Source organism: Marmota flaviventris, chromosome 1 (assembly GCF_047511675.1).
Source record: "Marmota flaviventris isolate mMarFla1 chromosome 1, mMarFla1.hap1, whole genome shotgun sequence".
Taxonomy (NCBI): Eukaryota; Metazoa; Chordata; class Mammalia; order Rodentia; family Sciuridae; genus Marmota; species Marmota flaviventris.
Genome location: NC_092498.1, coordinates 203,807,074 through 203,831,363, shown reverse-complemented (window position 1 = coordinate 203,831,363; position 24,290 = coordinate 203,807,074). Strand labels below are relative to the sequence as shown.

The 24,290-nt window shown below is 42.6% G+C and overlaps 1 protein-coding gene across 1 annotated transcript; it reads left to right on the top strand.

The window, feature by feature from the left end:
* The first annotated feature begins 5,068 nt into the window (after positions 1-5,068).
* Positions 5,069-23,513, top strand: Elp6 (elongator acetyltransferase complex subunit 6). The gene is made up of 7 exons (XM_027932576.2): positions 5,069-5,239; positions 8,414-8,492; positions 10,243-10,313; positions 14,425-14,543; positions 17,474-17,675; positions 20,581-20,727; positions 22,980-23,513. The coding sequence occupies exons 1-7, from the start codon at positions 5,186-5,188 to the stop codon at positions 23,106-23,108; spliced, it is 801 nt and encodes a 266-aa protein (XP_027788377.2). The 5' UTR covers positions 5,069-5,185; the 3' UTR covers positions 23,109-23,513.
* The last annotated feature ends 777 nt before the right edge of the window (positions 23,514-24,290 follow it).

Here is a 24,290-nt window from a genome sequence, read left to right as displayed (position 1 = left end):
CACACGGGGAGATGAGGGAATGGAACTGGGAAGGCTTGACAAATAGAAGGACATGATGAAGACCTGTAGGATGAAACAGAGCTGGAGAGCTGGGGGAGTGAAGGCACGAGAGGACTGTGAACAAAGAGCAAGAATGGAAGCTTGCAGGGCCCCTGGAGGTGTGGCTGCCGCTTTTGCCGATGCTGGAACCCAGAAGCTGCTGCTGCAATCCAGTCACCCACCACTGATGCCGAAGCTACCACAGAAGTCATCACTGGCAGAAAAAAAAAAAAAAAAATGCCTTCTTCCAGGGACTTCAATGGAGAGCACTCCAGGCCAGGGGAGGTGCTGGCTCACTCCTTGCCATGTAAAAGCCTCTTCGCCTTTTGTTCCTTCAGTCCTTCCAATGCCATTCTACTTGATTGCCTTTGTCAAATCCTTCTGTGATTGAATTTTCTGAACTTAACATTGGCTTGTTCAACACATGTGTAAACTAAGTGGAGGCGAATTCAGGTATTTTGGGACCACAGGCTTGTACAACAGGGGATAAGGTTTTCTTTAAGAAAAAGAATACAACATTGTGAATACGAAATCAGCTTTATTAGGTTTATGGCAAATTCATCTCTGTCTGTTGGGTGATAACCCAACAATCTACTCTGGATGGATATTATAGAGGGAGACTCCTGCACATGAGCCGGGGACACAGTGGTGCTTGCTCAGAGGTATCTTTCCATTCAGAAGAAAAAGAACCATTGATAATAGAATAAATAAATACATATAGGAAGAATCACTGTTTTACATTGAAGTACAAATTATCCTCCAATTGTATCTAAAGATTTAATATAATACCAATAAAATTCCTAACAAGGCTAATTGCAGCATTTTAATTCCAAAATTGATCTAGATCCTTTATGTCACACCAATCAAAGTCAATTATGGACGGATTAAAGTCTTAAATGTAGAAAGAAATATGTTATAACGTTTAGAGACGATAAAGAAGAATATCTTTATGAGCTTTAGGACAGAAAGACTTTCTTAAAGGAGATTTAGTATGCTCAAACAGTTAAAGAAAAAAATGTGTTCAACTTTGACTCACTAAAAGATAATCTAAGCCAGGCACGGTCGCACATGCCTGTAATCCCAGTGGTTTGAGAGGCTGAAGCAGGAGGATTGCAAATTCAAAGCCAGCCTCAAAAAATTTATCAAGTCCCTAGGTAACTTGGTAAGACCTTGTCTCAAAATAAACAATAAATAGGGCTTGGGATGTAGCTCAGCAGTAGAGCACTTGTTCAAAAGCTGGAGGCTTTGGATTTAATCCCCAGTATCCCATACACACACACACACACACACACACACGTTTGTGCGTGTGTGCGCAATCATGCACATGCTAAGGAGTAATCAGGACTGGATTTGCCTTCTTGCTTAAAACAACGCAAGAAATATATGAATGAATGAAACAACTTTCTTGAGTTTGGACGTTAGGCAACATAGGATGTGATCCATGAGAAATGAGAACATACAAAATGAGTCCCATGATCAAACTGATGGCCTTGAAAGAGTTCCCAACAAGGAGGAGGAACTAAGGCGGATCCTGAATTACTCATTGAGATGGAAAGAGTGTAGGGAGAATTGGGCAGCCAGAGTTCCAAGGACATAGTACGAGAGAGGGAAGTGTTGTACAGAGAGTACCTGAAGATCTGCAGAAGGTCATCCTCAAGCATTCAGCAAACGAGGGAACACCCCCCACCATTTACTTATTTTGGGAAAGCAGCATGCAAAATAAGTAAACAGACAAACTAACTAAATAAATAAATAGGCATAGCAAGGAATTTTTTTCAACCTTGCAAAAGGGAGCCATAAAAACATAGGTAAAATATTTAAAGGTGAAAGACCAAAAGCTTTTCCTTAAGATTAGAAATTTTAAAACAAGGATGCATGCTCTCCCTATTTCAAGCTTAATGAACTGAAGAAGGAGGAGGAGGAGAAGGAGAAGCAGCAGCAGAGGAAGAAGAAGAAGAAGAAATAAAAGGTATCTAGATTAGAAAATAAGAAATGTCTTTACTCTCTAAGAGCATGATCATGTACATAGAAAGTCCAAAGGAATATTTACAAAGCTGGAGAATTAACAAGTTTAGCAAGGTTGTACGATAATATCAATACACTAGAAACATTTGTAGGCTGGGGGTATAGCTTGGTGATAGAGTACTAGTCTAGAATGCGTGGGGCCCTACATTCTATGCCCAGCAATGAAGAAAAAAATCTATTAAATTTCTATATGACAAGAATGTAAGGGAAATTGAAAATTTAAGAATGCTATTTATGATAGCATAAAATTACAAAATATAATTCTGACAAAAGTTATGAAACACATTAATATTGGAAACTACAAAATACTGCTTAGAGAAATTAAAGAAGGCCATGTGTGGTGGTGCAAGCCTGTAATCCCAGAAACTGAGGAGGCTGAGGCAGGAGGATGGAAAGTTCAAGACCAGCTTCAACAACTTAGTGATACTCTATCTTAAAAAAAAAAAAAAGATTGATTTTATCACTCTTGTTAAGATATTATTATTTTTGTTAAGATATTATTAAAAGTGGCATATGTGCCTATAATCCCAGAGGCTAGGGAGGCTGGGCAGAAGAATCACAAGTTCAAAGCCAGCCTCAGCAACTTAGTGAGGCCCTAAGCAATTTAGAAAACCCTGTCTTGAAATAAAACGTAGAAAGGGCTGGGGATGTGGCTCAGTGATTAAGCACCCTGAGTTCAATCCAGGTACCCCCCCAAAAAAAGTATTATAAAATAATAATAGGATTTGGGCTTCTTAAGTGATTTGGGAAAGGTTTACAGAGCACAATTTTGCTTAGGAATGGGTGCTTTCAGAAAGTGGGTTAATTCTACATTTGGGTATTTTAATAAATCTTATCTGTCAGGGACAGTACAGCAAGGCTAAAGTTGTGATTGATCAAGAAACAGAAGTCTTATTAGCTGGGAGAAAGATGTTTGGTAGTTTCTGAGATGGATAATGTACATGTTTTGTGTTCAACACGATTATGGAATGGTCTACTTTTGTTTTGTTCCATTACAATAACTCTGACTCTGATGTTTTGTGAAATTGTTTATGCTCAACAGAACAAAAAAGACAGCTGTGAGCACCAGATTGGCTCCTGGAGGACAGTGGCTGTTTTTCTCTCTCACGTATCAGTAAGCATAAAACAGCCCATTTTTGGCTGAAGTGTTTAAGTCATTTTGACACAGAGAAGTGGCCTTGATTTCCTTTTCAGGGGCAGAGCTTCAGATAAGTGACTACATTCCTTATCTATATTAAACTTGTTGTTTTCACAAAAACAGGACCCTGGATCCTTTCACTTGCTGTGCAGGCCAGATAAGTGACCCCTTTACACAAAGCTGTGCTTGGCTTTGAGCTTCTCAAAGACATTGCTTTCTTTAATGTCACCTGAACCCCACTCTTTCCCAAGTCCTAAACCAACTCTTTTCCCTTTAGTGACAGGCTCTAGGGCTCCACTTGTAAGCAATGAGTCCATACACTTGACTTTGGTGGAATTACAGGTGTCTGTGAGGTTGAGGCTGAATGGGATATAGGGTGTAAGAGATATAAATGGCATCTGAAGAAAGACTTGAAGGAGGTGGGGATTTTTAAATCAGCTGAATCTCCTCCCAGTACTGGGAATGAACTTTGGGGTACTTTACCACTGAGTTACAGTCCCAGTCCTTCTTATTTTATTTTATTGAGACAGGATCTCGCTTTTATTGGTAGAAATCGGGATCCCTCTGTGTTCCAGGGAGGTGAAGAATGCACACCAGAACGTGGAGATAAGCAAGCAAGCAGAAACTTATTAAGGAGGTTAAGGTTTAGAAGTGTAAGAAAGCTCCCAGTGGAGAGTATGGTTGAGGCAAGAGTGCCACTAGGGTCTCTTGGTATCCTTTTTTTTTTTAAAGGCACAGGTGGGGAAGTTGACTCCTTGAAACTGTCCTAGAAATTTTAATTGTTTTGTGTGTTAGGCTGAACTGCGAGTTGCCCCCCCCTCCCCGCCGCGCCCCCCCCCCCCCCCCCCGCCCCAAGAAGGAGTCTTTTGTCTCTTTTAGGAAACACGTTGTTGTTTGACGTGCTGGAGCAAACCTCAAATGGTGGTTCCGACATCCATCCTCCTTATGCACTCTCACCATTTTACCCCCACTATGATTACCTGTTTCCTCTACTTCATCCCTAAATTGGCCAAGCTGGCCTCCAACTTGCCATCCTTCTATCTCAGCCTCAGGAGTACATGGGATTACAGACGTGTCCACAATGCCAGGTAAATCAAATTAATTTCGGGTAAAAAGTTAATTTCTGTACAAAGATCCTGAGGAGCAAGGGCACATTTCCTTTTTTGGGGTGTGTGTGTGTGTGTGTGTGTGTGTATGTGTGTGTGATAATATATCCATACGTGCCGACAATTAAACAGTATAATTTGATCGATTTCATCCAGTACCTCCTCTTTTCTTCCCCTCCCTCCCCCATCCCCTTCTTCTATTCTACTGGTCTCCTTTTTTAAAAATTTGCTCTAATTAGTTATACATGACAGTAGAATGCGTTTTGACACCTTGTACACAAATGGAGCGCAACGTCTCATTCCTCTGGCTGTACATGGTGCAGAGTCACACCAGTACTGTAATCATACATGTATGTAGGTAATAAAGTCTCTCATTCTACCGTCCTTCCCATCCCCACGGCCCCCGCCCCCACTCCCCTCCGCACAATCCAAAGTAAAGTTCCCACTCCCCTCACTATGGCTCAGCATCCGCTTAACAGACAAAACATTCGGCCTTTGGTTTTGGGCGATTGGCTCATTTCACTTAGCATGACGTGCTCTAGTTGGGTAAGGGCATGTCTCTACCATCGAGTTAGCGAAGGCCAGGCACGGAGCAAGGAGGGCATGGGAGACGAGAGACCAGAAACCATTAGAGCCGCAGATCAGCAGCTATGGCACAGTGCTCCACCTCCCCAGGCGAGATGCGCTTTTCGCGCGTGCGCCCGCAGCGGCCCACCGAGGCGCCCGTCTATTGGCTGCGGTAGAGTTCCCAGGAGTGGCGTTGCGTATGCGCGCGCATCGCGCAACAGTGTAATCGCGGGTGTGTGTTTGTTCTTCGTACTCCGGAGCCTCCGCAGCACCGGTTTCTCACCCAGAGCTCTAGTCACCGGAGCTTGGAATGTTCCCGGAACTTAATAACCTTCTGAACACCACCCCTGCCGGGGTGGAGCAGGTAAGAGGTCGCGCGTCCCGGAAGGGGGCGGGTCCTGGGAGAGTGACGGAAGACTGCATCCGGGACGTAGGGCGCACGATGGGGAGGCACGCGGACGGTCTGTGCCTGGATCCTGGGTGTTGTAGTGTGGAGATGCCTGTTCCTGAGCTGGATCCCGGGGGAGAAGTGCTTCTTGACTGTCCCTCCGCCCTTAAAGGCCTTGCCTACCCTTAAAAGCTTATCAGACGATCGGGTTGGCTTAGTTTATAGACATATACTGGGGAGATTTTTGTGCGCTCACTGGGATGGGGTCCCTGGAGCCCAAGAGAGATTGCATTTTTTTTAATGTTGATAGACCCTTAATTAATTAATTAATTAATATGTGGTGCTGAGAATTGAACCCTGTGCCTCACACATGGTAGGCAAGTTCTCTGCCACTGACGCGGCAGTACCTGTCTCCTGTGGTGTCTAGTAGGGTCTTCAAAGGGTTGTTCAAAGCCAGCCTGCGGCGCCACAGCCTAGCCACTGTTTATTCCACCCTTCTCACACTCCGCGACACCTGGGAATATTTTATTTTTAATGCAGACCTACCTTTTTCAAGAACACATCTGACTTAATCCATAACCTCGATCTTCCTAATGAAGTGGTTGGTTTCTCCAGGTGTTAAAGAGCTGAGGCCTTCTGGGAATTGAGGCAGCTCGAACTACGGCCCCCCCCCCCACCACCACCACCAATTCTTGTGATCAAGTCAAAAATATTTCAGACATGTTGTCCAGAGTAACAGGCCTGAGTTTATTAGAAGGAATGGGAAAGGAGAAAGGGGAGAGAGTGGGTCTTTTTAAGAGAAGGACGGCATGCCTCTCCGCCCTCCAGTTTTTTTTTTTTTTTTTAATAATTATTTTTTTAAGTTGTAGTTGTGCACAATATCTTTATTTTATTTGTTTATTTTTATGTGGTGCTGAGGATCGAACCCAGGGCCTCACACGCGCTAGGTGAGCACTCCACAACTGAGCCACAACCCCGGCCCCTGCCCTCTAGTTTTATTGCGGGACCCAGGGAAGTTTCCAGAGTCCTGGCCCAGGGCCACCTCTTGACTTTTGACAGCAGGATGACATCAGACTTGTTATTTATTTTATTTATTTTTATTTTTAATTTTTTTGTGATTGTAGATGGACAGCCAGCCTTTATTATGTTTGTTTATTATTATTTTTTTTAATGTGCTAAGCCTGGAAACTAGTGCCTCACACATGCTAGGCAAGCACTCTGCCACTGAGCTGCAGCCCTAGCCTGGACATCAGACTTTCAAGTCCATACTGCCATGCCAACTCTAAGTCACTTTGGCCCATGCTGAATGGTTCTGATTGGAACCTGTTCTTAAAGATTTTATGGTTAGGGGCTGGGGATGTGGCTCAAGTGGTAGCGCGCTCACCTGGCATGCGTGCGGCCCGGGTTCAATCCTCGGCACCACATACAAACAAAGATGTTGTGTCTGCCGAAAACTAAAAAATAAATATTAAAAAATTCTCTCTCTCTCTCTCTCTCTCTCTCTCTCTCTCATCTCTCTCTCTCTCTCTTTAAAAACAAAAAAAGATTTTATGGTTAGGGGGATTATTTTTATCTCCCTGAGTTTGGGAAACTGGTCTGTAAAAGGGTCACAAAAATGACCGTTAGAGGATAACTTGTGTTTTTCATATCAGAATTATTTTGGAACTGCATTTCTCCTGCAGATAACAGATAGTTTACTGAAGTGACATATCCTGTCACTTAAGCCAGGCAGGGCTGCAGGTAAGTTGCTTTTTAAAAGAAAGTATTTGGGAGCTGGGTTGTGGCTCAGTGGTAGAGCGCTTGCCTAGCATATGTGAGGCACTAGGTTTGATTCTCAACATATAAATAAACAAAATAAAGGTTCATTGACAACTAAAAAAAATGTAAAAAAAAAAAAAAAAGCATTTAGGGGTCAGTATAGGGGGCCCAGTTTATAGAATTATCACCTTTAACCTTACATTTCCACTGCTCACATCTGTCCTTTATCACAGGCAGCCATGATACCAGATAGTGTCGGGCAAATTGTAGTTTCAATAGATGCTTATGGATTTTGGTTGCCCAGCAATTCTCATGTGTTTAAGCCTCCAGTTGGCGCTGGTTACTTTGCCAGTTACTAGAGCATTTCTGAAGTCCTCACCCTGGACCAGAGTGAGGTTTGAAATGGCACCAGGAAATGAAAGCATTGGGGAGGGGGTAACCCTGAAGGTTACTTATATTTTATAAGTGAAAAAACTAAAGCCCAGAGAAGTTAGGCACTTGCCTAAAGTCTCACAGTTTGAAGATGGCATGTGTGATACCACATGATCCTGATGTTTCCTGTCATTGACAGAACTAGAGTTGTCTGGGGTAGGGCAGCCAGACTCTACAGAAGCCATCTTTAGAGGTATTTCCAAAGACACTCCAAGATTTGAACCCCATTTGAAGCAGGCCACCGAGAGAACTGTGTAATTGCTGGTCTCTGTAAACAGCTATTTCTTCCCCTCTCCCCCACCTCACAGACAGAATTGACATTAGAATTAGAAATAGGGAAGAAGTTATATCGGAAGACCTTTTTGAAGGTCCTTTCCTGTCCTGCAATCTGATTGATTGGCATCTGATGGTCAGCACTTTCTTTGCTAAGGATTTGGTTCTCCCCAAGACTGGTGCCTGAGTTACTAAAGTGAGGAATGGAAAGAGAGGAATTTTATTCTGTGTTTTGCTTTGAGAAAGTGGAGGCTGAGATATGCTTGCCCATCATAAGTTACCTAATACTCATAACTTTCCCCCATAATTGTGATTTATTTTCTTCAATTTGGGGTAAGTTTAGCATATTTATCATTTAAAAATACATTTTCTAGCCAGGCATTGGTGGTGCATACCTGTAATCCCAGCAACTCTGGAGAATAAGGCAGGAACATTGCAAGTTCAAGCCAGCCTCAGCCTCTTAGCAAGACCCTCAACAATTTAGCAAAACTGACTTAAAAATTTAAAAAGGGTTAGGGATGTAGCTCAGTGGTAAAGTGTGTCCCTGGTTTCAATCCCAAGTACTAGAAAAACCCCAACATTCTAGGTGTCTAGGTGGAGAAATTTAGGAGAGACCAGTATTTCTACACTGGGCTGATCTCTTTTCAGGAAGTCTAATTCACCTTTTTGTGTCCTCTTAACTTTTAGGGAAAACTGACTTTACTCTGTGATGCCAAGACAGATGGCAGTTTCCTTGTCCACCATTTTCTTTCCTTCTACCTCAAAGGTATGACTCTCATTAATTCTGTAAAAAAACCTAAGGCAAAAAAAAGAAAAGAAAAAAGAAGGAGAAGGGGCTGGGGATGTGGCTCAAGCGGTAGCGCGCTCGCCTGGCATGCGTGCGGCCTGGGTTCGATCCTCAGCACCACATACAAACAAAGATGTTGTGTCCGCCGAAAACTAAAAAATAAAACATTAAAAAAAAATTAAAAAAAAAAAAAAAAAGAAGGAGAAGAAGAGTAAGAAAAACTTTGAGGAAGCAATGGGAAGAGCATTGATTGACACACACCTATAGTCCCAGCTACTCCAGAGGCTAAGGCATGAGGATCAAAAGTGCTAGGCCACCCTGGGCACTTTTTTTAATTACAAAATAATAAAAATAAATAAATAAAAGGCTCAGAATTTAACTTAGTGGTGGAACACTTGCCTAGTGAACACTTGTCCACAAGCACAAGATAAAAGGCATTTATTAACCATGGGGCTATAGCTCCATGGTAGAGAATGGGTCTTGCATGTGTGAGGTCCTAAATTCAATTCCTAGAAACGCAAGTATAAATAATCAGGGCTTTGGTGTCTGAGTAACTAAGGACTTTTTTTTTGTTAGGAACAGATTACTGGGCCATCTGTTCCCTCTTTCAAAGAGTGGCATGTGCTTACTGTAACCATGTCCTCCCTTCCCCTTCTCCAGGTGCTGTGCAGACACTACCTCACCGAGGTCCTTCTGTAGCTTCCTGACTTAATTGTTTCTAAATCCTTGTGTGTTTTTAGGTCTCTGGGTACTTGACCCCATTGACATTTTTCCCTGGCAGTGGTTGCTTCCTAAAGAATATCTGCAGTTCACATTTGGAAGTAGACTAGAAAAAGAAAATAACCTAAAGAAAAAGAAATTCATTTATCAGTGGATTCTCCTGTGCTAGGCCAGGATATAAAGTAAATAATAATTTACAACTTTGAAAGTGATTTTCTTTCAGATGATGGGATTGTCAGCGCAGAAAAAGCAACAGAATCGGGCTGGGATTGTGGCTCAGTGGTAGAGCGCTTGCCTAGCATGTGTGAGGCCCCGGGTTCGATCCTCAGCACCACATAAAAATAAATAAAATAAAGATATCGTGTCCAACTATAATTTAAAAAAATAAATATAAAAAGAAAGAAAAAGCAACGGAATCTACAGATAAATTAGGATTATTACAGTTAGTCAGGTAGCTGGAGACCTTGTGGTCCTTGTATTTTGTGTTGGATATAAGACTAGTTTAAAAAATGTGCTGGGCACTGTGGTGCATGCCTGTAGTCTCAGAGCCTTGGGTAGCTGAGGTAGGAGGATTGCAAGTTCAAGGCCAGCCTCAGCAACTTACTGAAGCTGTAAGCAACTTAATGAGACCCTGTCTCAAAATAAAAAGTGCTGAGCATGTAGCTCAGTGTTCAAGCAGCCCTTGGCTCAATCCTCAGTACCAGAAAAGTAAAAAATTAATTACATTCCTGTATACCAAGAGTAAACAGAAAAGAAAAAAGTTGAAAAAGACACACTTTCTAATAGGACAAAAGTAATCGAACAGAAATACATCTCAGAAGCAGTGAATTAAGGCATATCTGTTAAATATGAGGAAAAGTGCATCTTAGATGCAAATTAGGTGTGTCAGGCTGCAAGGCCTCCTCTGGATATTTAGATCTGCCTCAGTGCTTTTGTTTCCAGAGGTATGAAGTGTGGGACGGATTATAAGCAGGGGAGTTATTAAAAGTCAATTTGTTTTCTTTTCTAGCTAACTGTAAAGTCTGCTTTGTGGCACTTGTCCAGTCTTTCAGTCACTACAATATCGTGGGACAGAAGCTGGTAAATATTTTAGACCTCCATGGTGCGGTTCCTGAGTGAGAATGTATGCCATGCATGTATGAATGTGGGCTAAGAATGGACTTTCCTGTTCGGGTTGTAGAGAATTTAGCAAAGAAGGGGACTGGGGATGTGGCTCAGTGGTAGAGTGCTTGCCTATCATGCACTGAAGCTCTGGGTTCCATCTAAGGAAATGTTGGACTTCTGAGCCCTTTATCTAAAAGGGAAAAGCAGCATCTTGGTGTGTGTTATTATCGAGAGTTTATATAAGCAGACTTGTTGTTTGTGGATGTCAATTAATCAAATACTTCTACTAAAAGGTTTCTCCTTCTCACTGTGAGCTTTTATCTTGGTCCTGCTGTGTTGGAGATCACAGATTGGTCTCTTGCCAAGTTAGTTGCTTCCCACTTTATCCCCATCTAGGACTTGAGACCCAAATGTGGGGAGAGGTGCTTTTTGTTGCCTGCCCCTCACCTACATCAGATATAGTCAGATGAGAATAGCATAGCCAAGAGACCAGTGGGCTTCCTCCCCTAGCTGGAGCCATGATCTATGATCTGGGACCAACTGTACGTACTCCCTGAGCATGGGAACTAAAGAGGACTGAAGGGGCCATGTCAGTCTTAGAGAGGGAAGGAACCAGGCCACCTGCTTTTTTCTTTTTCTTTTTTTCAACAGTGCTAAGTATTGAACCCAAGGCTTCACACATACACACGCCCTTTGGCACTGAGCCACATTCCCAGCCCCATAGTGATCTTTAAAATGCCAGTCTTACTGTTAGGCCAAATCACTGCCTTTTCTGTGTTTGGGAGAAACAAATGATGGGTAAGAGAAGGGCAACTTCTTCCTGTCCTCTAGAGAAGGAAGAAACTCCTGTGTTGGAGGTGAGGGCACGAGCTCCAGGAGAGCAGCCCTGTATGGACCAGCATTGCATTACAGGTCACTGAGGCATGTCTCAGGCCTCAGCCTCTGCTTCAGGATGAGCAGGCTGTGCATCTCGCATCCAGACTGGCCACTTTCTTTCACCTTTGAGTGGTCATCAGCCCAGCAGGAATGGCATGCCCAGCACTTGGCACGTGGAGTGAGCTTCCATGCTTGTGGCACGTTATTGCATTTATATAAGTAGACTGGTAGTGAGCCAGAGCAAAGTGAGGATCAGGAGTCTGTGTGTGTTTTGTGTGTGTTTGTGCAGCTGTAGAACCACAAAATTTGTGGGATGGTGGAGGGTACTTGATGTTTGGTATGTGAATGAGCAGTTGAGACCTGGTTTAGGGCCTGGGAAAGACTTCCCATGTGATCTGTTTCTGTACAGGTGGAGTAGGGAGTGTGTATTTAGTATGCAACATCATCCCTGTGTGTTCATTGAAATGCAGATCCTGGGCCCTGCCCTCATTCTGGAAGTCTGAAATCAGGCCCAGGGATCTGCCTTTTTCTTTTCTTTAAAAAAAAAAAAAAAAAAAAAAAAAAATTTTTTTTTTTTTTTTTTTTTAAGAAGGAGAGAGAGAATTTTTTTTAATATTTGTTTCTTTTTTAGTTCTCGGCAGACATAACATCTTTGTATGTGGTGCTGAGGATCGAACCCGGGCCGCATGCATGCCAGGCGAGCGCGCTACCACTTGAGCCACATCCCCAGCCCCTCTTTTCTTTTATTTTCCCTCCCTTCCCCCACCTTTCTTTCTTTCTTTTTCTTTTTCTTTTTTTGCAGTGCTAGAAATTGAATGCTGGGGAAGCACCATAAGCTCTCAGTAGCGTATGTTTATTTTGGTACCAGAGATTGAGCTAAGCCCAGGGGCACTTGACCATGGAGCCACATCCTCAGTCCTTTTTTATATTTTATTTAGAGACAGGGTCTCACTGAGTTGCTTAAGGCTTTGCTAAATTGCTGGCTAGCTTTGAACTCGTGATACTCCTGCCTCAGCCCCACGAACTGCTTGGATTATAGGCCTGTGCCACCATGTACCCCATCCCCACCCTGTACCCCATCCCTATTTATCTATTTATTTATTTATAACCTTTATTTAATATATTTATTTTTATGTGGTGTTGAGGATTGAACCCAGGGCTTCACACATACTAGGTGAGTGCTCTACCACTGAGCCACAATCCCAGCCCCTTATTTTTTATTTTGAGACAGGGTTTCACTAAATTGCTGAGACTGGTTTTGAACCTGCAATCCTCCTGCCTCATCCTTCTGAACCACTGGGATCACAGGCATGTACCACCATGCTGGCTCAATATCAGTTTTTAATTAACCATAGTAATATAAAGTTATATATATATATATATATATATATATATAATTTTAGTTGTCAATGTACCTTTATTTTTATTTATTTATATGTAGTGCTAAGAATCGAACCCAGTGCTTCACACACACTAGGCAAGCACCGTACCACTGAGCCACCACCCCAGCCCCTAAAGTGTTATTTTTAAATGCGTGCATTTATAAAAATAAGCACAGGGCTGGGGATATAGCTCCATAGATAGAGTGCTTGCCTCTCATGCACAAGGTACTACATTCAGTCCCCAGCATCACACACACAAACATACATACACACACAAAAAGAATCACAATTAAAATCAGCATTAAGTGAATAATAAGACAATAGGTGGAATGGTCAAAGTCTGGAAAATGATGATGCAGGCAAAAGGGCCAGGCTTTTGGTTTCATCTGGCTCTTTTTCCTGCATCAATGGCATGTGATCTCAAAGTCTGAATTTATTTATTTATTTAATTTAGTTATTGATGGACCTTTATTTGATTAATTTACTTATATGTGATGCTGAGAATCAAACCCAGTGCCTCACACATGCTAGGCAAGCACTCTACCACTGAGCTACAACCCCAGCCCAAGGTTCTGAAATTTTTAAAGAACACAACTAAGCCAGATGAGGTGGCACACCTGTAATCCCAGCAATTCAGGAGGCTGAGGCAGAAGGGTCATAAGTTCAAGGCCAGCCTTAGCAAATTAGCAAGACTGTCTCAAAATAAAAAAATAAAAAGGGTTAGGGCTGTAACTCAGTGGTAACGTGTCCCTGGTTTCGATACCCAGTACAAGGAAAAAAAAAAAAGATACAACTCATAGCCACTGCTGCTGTAATCCCAGCAGCTCAGGAGGCTGAGGCAGGAGGATCCAGAGTTCAAAGCCAGCTTCAGCAAAAGCAAGGCGCTAAGCAACTCAGTGAGAACCCTATCTCTAAATAAAATATAAATAGGGCTAGGGATATAGCTCAGTGGTCAAGTGCTTCTGAGTTAATCTCTAGTACCTAAAAAAAAAAAAAAAAAAAAAAGATACAACTCATAAACTGCAACTGTCAATCTCCCTGAAATACAGTAAGAACTCTTTATGAGTAAATTCTCATCTGGACATGGTGGCACATACCTATAATCCCAGCAATTTGGGAGGCTAAGGTGTTCAAGGCTAGCCTAGGCAACCTAAAGAGACCATTTCAAAGAAAGAAAGTTAAAAACCAAAAATATCAATATTGCTTAATCCTAAAATTTGTGTGTGTGTGTGTGTGTGTTTAAGCAAAATAATGTAAGTTCTTAAAAATGTGCCAATTAAATGGAAATGCCTGTCTGAAAACAGAATGAGGATTGTGAGCTGGGAATGCCCAGGGGAAAGAAAGTATGGGCTTGTATTAAGAGTAGACAGGGGGCTGGGGTTGTGGCTCAGTGGTAGAGCACTTGCCTAGCATGTATGAGGCATTGGGTTTGATCCCCAACACCACATAAAAATAAATAAATAAATACACAAAATAAAGGTATTAAAAAAATGACAGCATGTTTAAAAAATATATATAGAGAAAGAGGGCTGCGCACCTGTAATCCCAGCAGCTGGGAGGCTGAGACTGGAGGATCGCAAATTCAAAGCCAGCCTCAGCAAAAGCAAGGCACTAAGCAACTTAGTGAGACCTTGTCTCTAAATAAAATACAAAATAGGGCTGGGGATGTGGCTCAGTGGGCAAGTGCCATGGTCAAAAAAAATAATTAGACATGTTCACATTTGCAGGGTTTGGAATGTGTTTTGAACCTTCTTATGAGCTACATCTAGCCTCTCTAAAGGGTTCCTCTATAAGGCACAGTAATTCACTGTTCTTTTTCTCATCTTTAGGGTGTCAGTCTGACCATGGCACGGGAACGTGGGCAGCTTGTATTCCTTGAGGGTCTCAAGTCTTCAGTGGATGTCTTCTTCCAGGCTCAGGAGGAGACACACCCGCTGCAGTTTCTCAGGTCAGAGTGCATACCTGACAGGTGGACCCAGGAAAGGTTTGCTGTGTGATTCCTTCTTGTGTAGGAGGCAGAACTAGCTTCTGGGATCTGACACTTCACCTGGTGTCGCAGCATTATCAGAAAGCACATGGTTCACTTGTAATCCCAACAGTTTGTGCGGCTAAGGCAAGAGGATTGTGATTTCAAAGCAAACCTCAGCAATTTAGCAAGGCCCAACTCAATGAGATCTTGTCTCTAAATAAAATTTTAAAAAGGGCTGGGAATGTAGCTCAGTAGTTAAATGCCCCTGTTCAATCCTTGGTAGCAAAAAGAATGTGTATGGCTCTTATCATGGTTCCAAGGTTACACAGTTGTCCCAAAGGCTACATACAGAAAGCATCATTTGCTGGGAGTATGGCAGAACAACATGCTTTGCTGTTTTTCAAACCCTGGCTCAGAGCCATTGCATGTACAACTTTGCTTTATTCTTTCCTTGGTACAAGGATCAGCAAACTAAGGGCCTTGGCTAGCCATGTTTTTTTAAAAATTTTGTTTGTATATTGTTTTTGGCTATTTTGATCTACAGTGATAGTGCATAGTTGGGACAGGGGCCATGTGACCCACAATTCTAAATATTTAGTATCTACTCTCTATTTATTATCTGTCTCTTCTAAAAAAAATTTGTCATCACCTGGTTTGGTATCCAACATCACAGGTCTACATGGGTGCCATGGTGTAGGCCTGTAATCCCAGCAATTTGGAAGGCTGAGGCAGGAGGACTGTAATTCAAGGCCAACTTGAGCAACTTAGTGACACCCTGTCTCAATATTAAAAAGGGATAGGGATAGAGCTCAATGATAAAGTGCCCCTGGGTTTAATTCCCAGTACTACTAAAATAATTAATTTAAAGAAATCACATATCTCAGATTGGTTTTCCTACTTCTGATCAGAAGTTCATATGAACTCTCCCCACTGCCACCTCCTTTCAGGTATCCCTTTATACAGTGGACTATAAGACTATATTCCCTGACTCCATCTATGATCTTGAACACATTCCTTAGTACCTCTAATCCTGGGTTTCTTCATCTGAATGTAAGGGCTAGTTACACCTGATCCCAAGGTGTGGGGAGTTGCTTCATTGTTAGGGAAGATAACCCAATGCCAAGAGCTCAGCCCTGGAACATGAGGCCCTGGGCTTCATTCTTCTACTCATTGCTGGGAGTTGACTGCTGGGGCATTCAGAAGGAGATGGATTAGCTTGTGTCATAAACAGGTCAGATCTGTTATGCTTAGAAACAGCTCTTAGACCACTATCCTTTACCACCAAAGCACCAGAATTGCTATTAAACAATTTTTTTTTCCTTTAGTACTAGGGATTGAACCTGAGGACACTATACCACTGAGCTACATCTCTAGATACTTTTTAATTTTTTATTTTGAGACAGATTCTCACTAAGTGACTGAGGCTGTTCTTGAACTTAGAATCCTCCTACTTCAGCCTCCCAAGTAGTTAGTATTATAGGTCTACACCACTGCACCCTGGCCTGTTTAACTTTTTACAGCAACATGACCTCCTAGGAATTCTTTGTCTGCTTACTCCAGTTTAATCTTCCAGATGTCATGAACTCTTTTTTTTAGAATTTAACCTTTATTTTTTATTTATTTGTTTTATGTGGTGCTAAGGATTGAGCCCAATGCCTCATCCATGCTAAGCAAGTATTCTACAACTGAGCTACAACCCCAGCCCATAAACTCTCTCTCTTTTTCTTTTGTATCAGAGGCGTTTAACGACTGAGGCACATCCCCAGCCCTTTTTATATTTTATTTAGAGACAGGGTCTTGCTGAGTTGTTTAGGGCCTCACTAAATTGCTGAGGCTGGCTTTGAACTTGGCATCCTCCTGCCTCAGCTTCCTGAGCTGGTGGGATTACAGATATGCACCAGTGTGCCCAGCCTGGATGTATAATAAACTCTTGGGTTGAGAAACTATATTCTCTCTCTTTTTCTTTCTTCTTTTTTTTTGGGGGGGGGGCGGTGGGGGTACTGACGATTGAATCTCAGGGCACTCTGTTAATGAGCTCCATCCCCAGCTCTTAATATTTTAAATTTTGAGACAAGGTCTCACTAAGTTGCTGAGGCTGGCCTTGAACTTGTGATCCTTCTGTCTCTTCTCCCCAAGTAGCTAAGGGCACCACTGCACCTAGCTTGTATGGTGTGTCTCTTTTTTTGCGGGACGGGTACCGAGGATTGAACTCAGGGGCACTTAATCACTGAGCCACATCTCCAGCCCTATTTTGTATTTTATTTAGAGATAGGGTCTCACTGAGTTGCTTAGCACCTCACTGTTGCCTGAGGCTGGATCCTCTTGCCTCAGCCTCCTGAGCAACTGGGATTATAGATGTATGCCACCATGCCCAGCTGTATGGTGTCTTTTTTTTTTTTTTTTTTCTTTACATGCTACTTTGTTTTTAGTTGTAGATGGATACAACAACACCTTTGTTTTAGTTTTATGTGGTGCTAAGGATCCAACCCAGTGCCTCACACATGCTAGGCAAGTGCTTTACTACTGAGCCACAACCTCAGCCCCTGTATGGTATCTTTTTTTTTTTTTTTTCTGTGGTGCTGGGAATTGAACCCAGGGTCTTGTGCATGCGAGTCAAGCCCTCTTCCAGCCGAACTGTATCCCCAGCCCTGTATGGTATCTTTTAAGGCACCCAGCAGCTATTCATTTTTGTGTTCCCCAGTTTCTAACAGTGCTTTGTACCTACTAGGCTGCAGGAAGTATTTGAATTGGAGTAAAACTTTTACATGAGCATGCCTTTTCTTTTCCAGATTGCCAAGAACTGTGATATAGTTCTTGGTCTCTTCTGGCACTTTCCTAGTGCCACTTGGTTCCACATAAATATTTGTAGAAAAAAATGAGCTCTGGTGACTTTTGTCTTGTTTCTCCAGGGAGGCCAGTGCTGGGAACTTGGAACCATTGTATCAGTTTGTACGGGAGGCCTTGAAACCCGTGGATAATGAGGAGGCTACCTGGAGGTGTCCAGTGCTGCTGGTGGATGACCTCAGTGTGTTGCTGAGCCTAGGCTTGGGGGCAGTGGCCGTGCTGGATTTCATCCACTACTGCAGAGCCACTGTGTGCCAGGAGCTAAAGGTACTAATGGAACTATTCTCCATGCTGCCACCTGTGACCTCTAAAGAGTCCAGACAGATCTGGACTCATTTTCTTGCAGTGATCTTTTTATTTGCTTAGGGTTTGATTTCCCTTTCCTCTGGCAGGCCTAGAATTCATGGTTTACCCACCCTGTTTTCCCCTATTGCCATTGCTAAAAAATAAATCCTTCAAAAGAAAAGGAATGATCAGGGGGCTGGGGTTGGGGCTCAGAGGTAGAGCGCTTGCCTAACATGCATGAGGCATTGGGTTCAATCCTCAGCAGCACATAAAAATAAAATAAAGATATTGTGTCCACCTAAAACTAAAAAATAAATATTAAAAAAGTAAAAGGAATGACAGCACTGTGTTCAGTGGGACTGGTCACATGTGGCACAGTCCTGGGATATTATTATTTCTTCATATATTTTGAACATCTGCTCAGATAGAGTATAAATTGCTTTATATGTTATTTTTTGTGGGTGGGGTACTGGGGATTGAGCCCAGGGTTTCACACTAAACTGCTTTAAAAATTATAAAGTGCAGCCAGGCACATGCCTGTAATTCCAGTTATCTGGGAGACTGAGGCTGGAGGTTCATGAGTTTGAGGGCAGCCTGGGTAATTTAATGTAATTTAATAGCTCAGTGGTAGAGTGCTTGCCTAGCACATGTGAGGCACTGGGTTTGATCCCCAGCACCACATAAAAAATTAACAATTTAAAGGTATGAAAAATAAAAATAAAAAAGGCTGGTAAATTAGCTCATTGGTAGAGTGCTTGCCTAGCAAGCATGAGGCCCTGGATTAAATTCTCAGTACAATAATAAATTTAAAGTGTAATAAAGTATAGGATATAAGATATCTTTATTGACGAGGCAAAACTAGAGATTTTGCCTTAATAGAGATATTTAACAGTGATTGTAAACCAACTACCTACCTCACTGATACCTGACTGCTATAGTTGAGTGAGGTGAAGCTTGTACACACTAGCACACTCTCTAATATGGCAGCCACCCTTAAGAAGAGCTATGGAGCTCTAGGAGCCTGTGGACGTTGGTGTGGCCCCATCTGGCTGAGAGTATGATGTAGTGAGAGAGGAGCTGAGTGAGTTAGTGCCGGTGAGGATATCTAGCAGAGCACGTGGAACACCACCTGTGTACAGAAGCCTGCCCAGGAGCTGTGTTTTGGGAGCTCCTGAGGCTGTCCTGCCTCAGTCACAGGAACTAAGGTACTACTGTGAAGGTGGAGGGGAGAGTGAAGGAGGTAGTAAAAGTTACCTTCTGCAGCCCAGCTTGCTCTGTGTTCTATTATTACTCTCTTTTTGTAAAAATTACTTCTTTTAGTTCAAAAAGTGAAACAGGTTTAGTTAAAAAAAAAGAAGAAGAAGAAAAGAAAAGAAAGAAAGAAACTGTATAAAGAGTACTTTTAGCTGGGTGTCGTGGCACATGCCTGTAATCCTAGGGCTCTGGAGGCTAAGACAGGAGGATCACAGAGTTCAAAGCCAGCCTCAGCAATGGCGAGGTGCTAAGTGACTCAGTGATACCCTGTCTCTAAATAAAATACAAACTAGGACTGGGGATGCGGTTCAGTGGTCAAGTGCCCCGGGTTCAATTCCCTGTACCTCACTGCAAAAAAGAGTACTTTAGTGAAAAGTAATTGTCTTTCTCCCTCCAATGCCTATTTTCCTGGAGAGTCTATGTAATTGTGAACATTTTTTTTTAATATTTATTTTTTAGTTGTAAGTGGACACAGTATCTTTATGTGGTGCTGAGGATCGAACCCAGTGCCTCAAGTGTACTAGGCAAGCACTATACCACTGAGCCACAACCCCAGCCCAATTGTGAACATTTTTATATGTGATTTGTCTCCCTGTATTTTCCTTCACATTACTGGTAATCTGCCACCCACACTCTTTGGGATTTCTTTTTTCATTAAATAACACACAGTGTCAGTATGTTTGTTATTCAAAAAAACAATACAACTGGACAGAATTCCTTTGAAAGAATTTATTATCTAAGCCATCACTTTTCTCTTTTTTCCTTTTGGTAGTACTGGGGATGGAACCCAGGTGCATGCTAAACCTACTGAGCTGTGTGCCCAACCCTTAGCTTTCACTTTTTTTTTCTTTTTCTTTTCTGAAATAATGAAGGGGGCTCAATCAAACCCAAGGCCTGGAGCATGCTGAGTAAATGCTCTACCACTGAGCTACAACCCCAACCCTTTTTATTTTCTGTTTTGAGGCAAAGTTTCCCTACATTGCCCAGGTTGTTCTCGAACTTGTAATCCTTCTGCCTCAGCCTTCAGAATTGCTGGAATCCCACCACAGGTGCATACCACCACATCCATTCTTCCCCATCATTTCTGCTTGGCTAACTCCTACTTGCCCTTTAAAACTCAGGTCAGATGTGCTCATCACTTGGCCCCTCCTCTGACCTAGACAGGATGTGTCTCCTTTGTGTTCCCCAGCAGCCATTATTCCCTCTCTCTTGGACTTGTCATCCTGCAGAGCCTACATTTCTTAACTCTATTGTGGTGTCTGGTACACAGTAAGTACTCTGGAAACTTGTTGACTGGATGAATTGGGGCCTGGCAGATGGTGGCACTTGTTATAATGTTCAGGAATTGAGGACACTGAATTAATTTTGACGACTATAGGGTGAGCTTGATTTTAGATGAATTGAGCTGGAAGTATAGGCTGGGCTTGCTGGTGACTGTGTCCAGTGGATTATTAGAATTAGGGTCCTCCAGCCCAGCAGGAGTCCTTCCTGCTAAGGGGCTGACTGTAGCTACAGCAGTGTACAGGGAGGATGATCTGTGAGAGGATACACAGGGGTGGAGACACTGAGAGCCTGGTGTTCCTTGACCTTCATGTCCCTTTCAGTAAGCAATAATTTTCTGTGTCTGATGCAGGGAAATGTGGTGGCCCTGGTACATGATAGTGGAGATACTGAAGATGAGGAGAATGACATCCTGCTAAATGGCCTCAGTCATCAGAGCCACCTAATCCTGAGAGCTGAGGGCCTGGCCACTGGTTTCTGCAAGGATGTACATGGACAGGTATGTAGGCGTTGGGGTTAGGGGTTCGCCGGGCAGTGGGCTGTTTGGCCCTGTGTTTGTGAATCCAGACTGTACAGGTGAGAGTGTCAGGTCTGAGGGAGGAATATCTAGGCCTGGGACTTTCCTTCAGATGGAAGGGAAACCTCAAAAGCTGTGTCAGTGCAAGTCAGTGACCTGTGCTAGATGGTGCTCAGCCTCATGAGGCATGGCACATTTCCCACAGTGGTCTCCTTTGTGAACAAAGTGGAGCTCTGCTAAAAAGGAGACAGCTGTCTAGAGTGAATTGTAGGGGCTGTGATATCAAGTAACAGCAAAATTGCTCTACATATTCAGGCTAAAACTGTTCCTCTGAAAATGAAGACTTAGGGAGCCCTTAGCCATGGACTGGCATTGCTCCCATCCCCACTGCTGCCTCTGCCAGCGTGCAGTACTTGAGCAGAAGCTAGGAGGGAAGCCAGCCTTTGCCCTTTCAAATGGGCTGCTGTGGTTCTGCACCTTTCTCAACTTCTCTGTTGGAATCATCTGTGGGCCTCCACCACAGCTTCCAGTTATCTTCCTGTTGACCACTCTTGACCCAGCAGCCATTCTCCTTGGCCCAGAGTCATTCAGAGCAAAATCTGGTAGATTTCAGCAAAGGAGCAAGCCCAGAAATGCTGTGTTTGGTACCTGTGACACAGCATGAGAGGGTTCTGTGGGGTACCTGTGGTCCCCTTCAAGTCAGTGAAATTATCAGAATAAATGCCTAGGACTGGGGATGTAACTCAGTGGTAAAGCACTGGCATAGCATATATTTGATCAATCCTGGTACCACAAAACAACCCCCCCCCCCAAAAAAAAAAAACATGCAAAGAATAAATGTCCAGTCTTTCTGAGCTTCTGTGTTGATTGTACAAATTCTAGTGTGTTGATTTTCAAAGTTATTCTAACCAATAAGTACAAAACCATGAATAGAAAAAAAACCAAATGGAGGGACTGGGGATGTGGCTCAAGCGGTACACATTCGCCTGGCATGTGTGCTCGGGGCGCTGGGTTCCATCCTCAGCACCACATAAAAAAATAAAAATAAAAGATGTTGTGTCCACCGAAAAACTAAAAAAAAAAAAAAAATTTTTTTAAATGGAAATGCGTAAATATACTTGTATAGTTTTTCTCTGGGGGATTTTTTTTCCATCTTTTTTCTTTTGCTTTCACATTTTCTGTAACAAGCAAATATTACTATTGTATTGGAGGGGGAAACCTTTAATTTTAGTTAGCTGGCAATAAGTTTATTTTAAAAGTTGGTCCCAGAGAGGGGAATGGGAATAGGAAAGACAATAAACTGAATTGGACATAACTTTCCTATGTTCTTTGTTTTTTTTAAAGCACAGGTCTTTTATGTATATAAAAAAGTCAGTGGACCTTTATTGTTTATTTATTTATTTATTGGTGCTGGGGCTTGAACTCAGGGACAAACAACCACTGAGCCATATCCCCAGCCCTATTTTGTATTTTAGGTAGAGGCAGGGTCTCACTGAGTTGCTTAGCACCTCATCATTGCTGAGGCTGGCTTTGAACTCAAGATCCTCCTGTCTCAGCCTCCCGAGCTGCTGGGATTATAGGTGTGTGCCACCGCGCCTGATTTATTTATTTATATGCGGTGCTGAGAACTGAACCTAGTGCCTCATATGGTAGGTAAGTGCTCTACCACTGAGCCACATCCCCAACCCCTTTCCTGTGTTCTTATATGAATACACGAGTAGTGTAACTCCACATCATGTATAACCACAAAGATGAGAAGATGTATTCCATGTATGTATGATATGTCAAAATATACTCTATTGTCATATATATCTAAAAAGAATAAATAATAAAAAAAATGTTGGTCCTACTAGGTGCGATGGCACACATCTTTAATCCCAGTGGCTCAGGAGGCTAAGGCAGAAGGATCACAAGTTTGAAGCCAGTCTTAGCAACTTAGTGAGGCCCAAGCAACTTAGCAAGACCCTATCTCAAAATAAAAAAAATTTAAAAACTTTAAACAAAGGGCTGGGGATGTGGCTTATTAGTTAAACACCCCTGGGTTCAATCTTTGGTACCACTACTCCCCCTCCAAAAAAAAAAAGTCATTGGTCCCATTACTGTGTGGCTCGTCTAAGATCCCATAGAAATCTCAATAAGAGGGCACAAAGTGGCTGAGCAAGGTTCACAGTGAAACAAACGGGTACTTGTGGTACTTGTGGCTGCCCCTCTTTCATTCTTCTCCCTCTTTGCAGCTAAGGATCCTTTGGCGGAGACCATTGAAGCCCACAGCCCAGCGGGATCGGAGCCTCACTTACCAATACAAGATACAGGATAAGAGTGTGTCCTTTTTTGCCAAAGGAATGTCTCCTGCTGTTCTGTGACCTGATTTAGGGGCAACCAAGGCTCCTTTGGACTCTTTGGGATGTGGAAGACAAAGCATCCCCACAGGATGGGGTCTTCTGCCTTTGTCATACTGTTTCAGGTTGGACTGGCAGCTCCCCTGTCACCAGGGAGGGGCTGTAATGGTGTGTATGCCTTTGTTCCTCTGGGCCCTGTTCAGAAAACAGAGTGAAGATCCATGACCCTGAGTGAGGCTGGATATTCAACTCCAGCAAAAGGCACTTTGGAGCTTTCCATGTAAATACACTATAGCCCCACCTGCTCATTTTGAGTTATGTCTTTTAGAGCCAGAGTGGATTCAGTGTGCCATCAGGTGATAACCTGAATGGCAGGTGTCCAGAGTGACAACTAGGACAACTGTGGCTGGAATAAAGTGAGTTCCTACACTGGGGCTTCCTGGGGGTTGTCTCTTTTAAGTTGGTTTTTTTTTTTTTTTTTTTTTGGTACTGGGGATTGAACCCAGGGACACTGAACCATTGAGCCACATCTCCAGCCTTATTTTGTATTTTAAAGTAGAGACAGAATCTCACAAAGTTGCTTAGCACCTCTCTTTTGCTGAGTTCAATCTCCTAGACCATAAATAAATAAAATAAAGGTTCTCATTAAAGCATTTAACTTGGGGCTGGGGCTGTAGCTCAGTGGTAGAGCGCTTACCTAGCATGTTTGAGGCACTGGATTCAATCCTCAGTATATCACATTAAAAATAAATAAATAAATAAAAGTAAATGAAGTAAAGGTTAAATTCTTTTTTAAAAAATATTTATTTTTTAGTTGTAGTTGGACACAATGTCTTTATTTTATTCATTTATTCTTATGTGGTGCAGAGGATCAAACCCGGGCCTCGCACGTGCTAGGCCAGCATTCTACCGCTGAGCCACAACCCTAGCCCAAGTTTAAATTCTTTTTTTTTTTTTTTTTTTTAAATTTATACATGACAGCAGAATGCATTACAATTCTTATTACATATATAGAGCACAATTTTTCATGTTTCTGGTTGTATACATAGTATATTCACACCAATTCGTGTCTTTATGCCTGTACTTTGGATAGTAATAATCATCACATTCCACCATCATTAATTACCCCATGCCCACTCCCTTCCCCTCCAACCCCTCTGCCCTAAATCTAGAGTTTGTCTGTTTCTCCCATGCTCCCGCTCCCTA

What these genes read in the sequence shown, in the direction of transcription:
- Elp6 (XM_027932576.2), top strand. Translation starts at nt 5,186, where the DNA reads ATGTTCCCGGAACTTAATAACCTTCTGAACACCACCCCTGCCGGGGTG. An exon ending in CCCCTGCCGGGGTGGAGCAG is followed by an intron (nt 5,240 to 8,413) that starts GTAAGAGGTCGC and finishes CTTAACTTTTAG; the next exon opens with GGAAAACTGACTTTACTCTG. An exon ending in GCAAGGATGTACATGGACAG is followed by an intron (nt 20,728 to 22,979) that starts GTATGTAGGCGT and finishes CCCTCTTTGCAG; the next exon opens with CTAAGGATCCTTTGGCGGAG.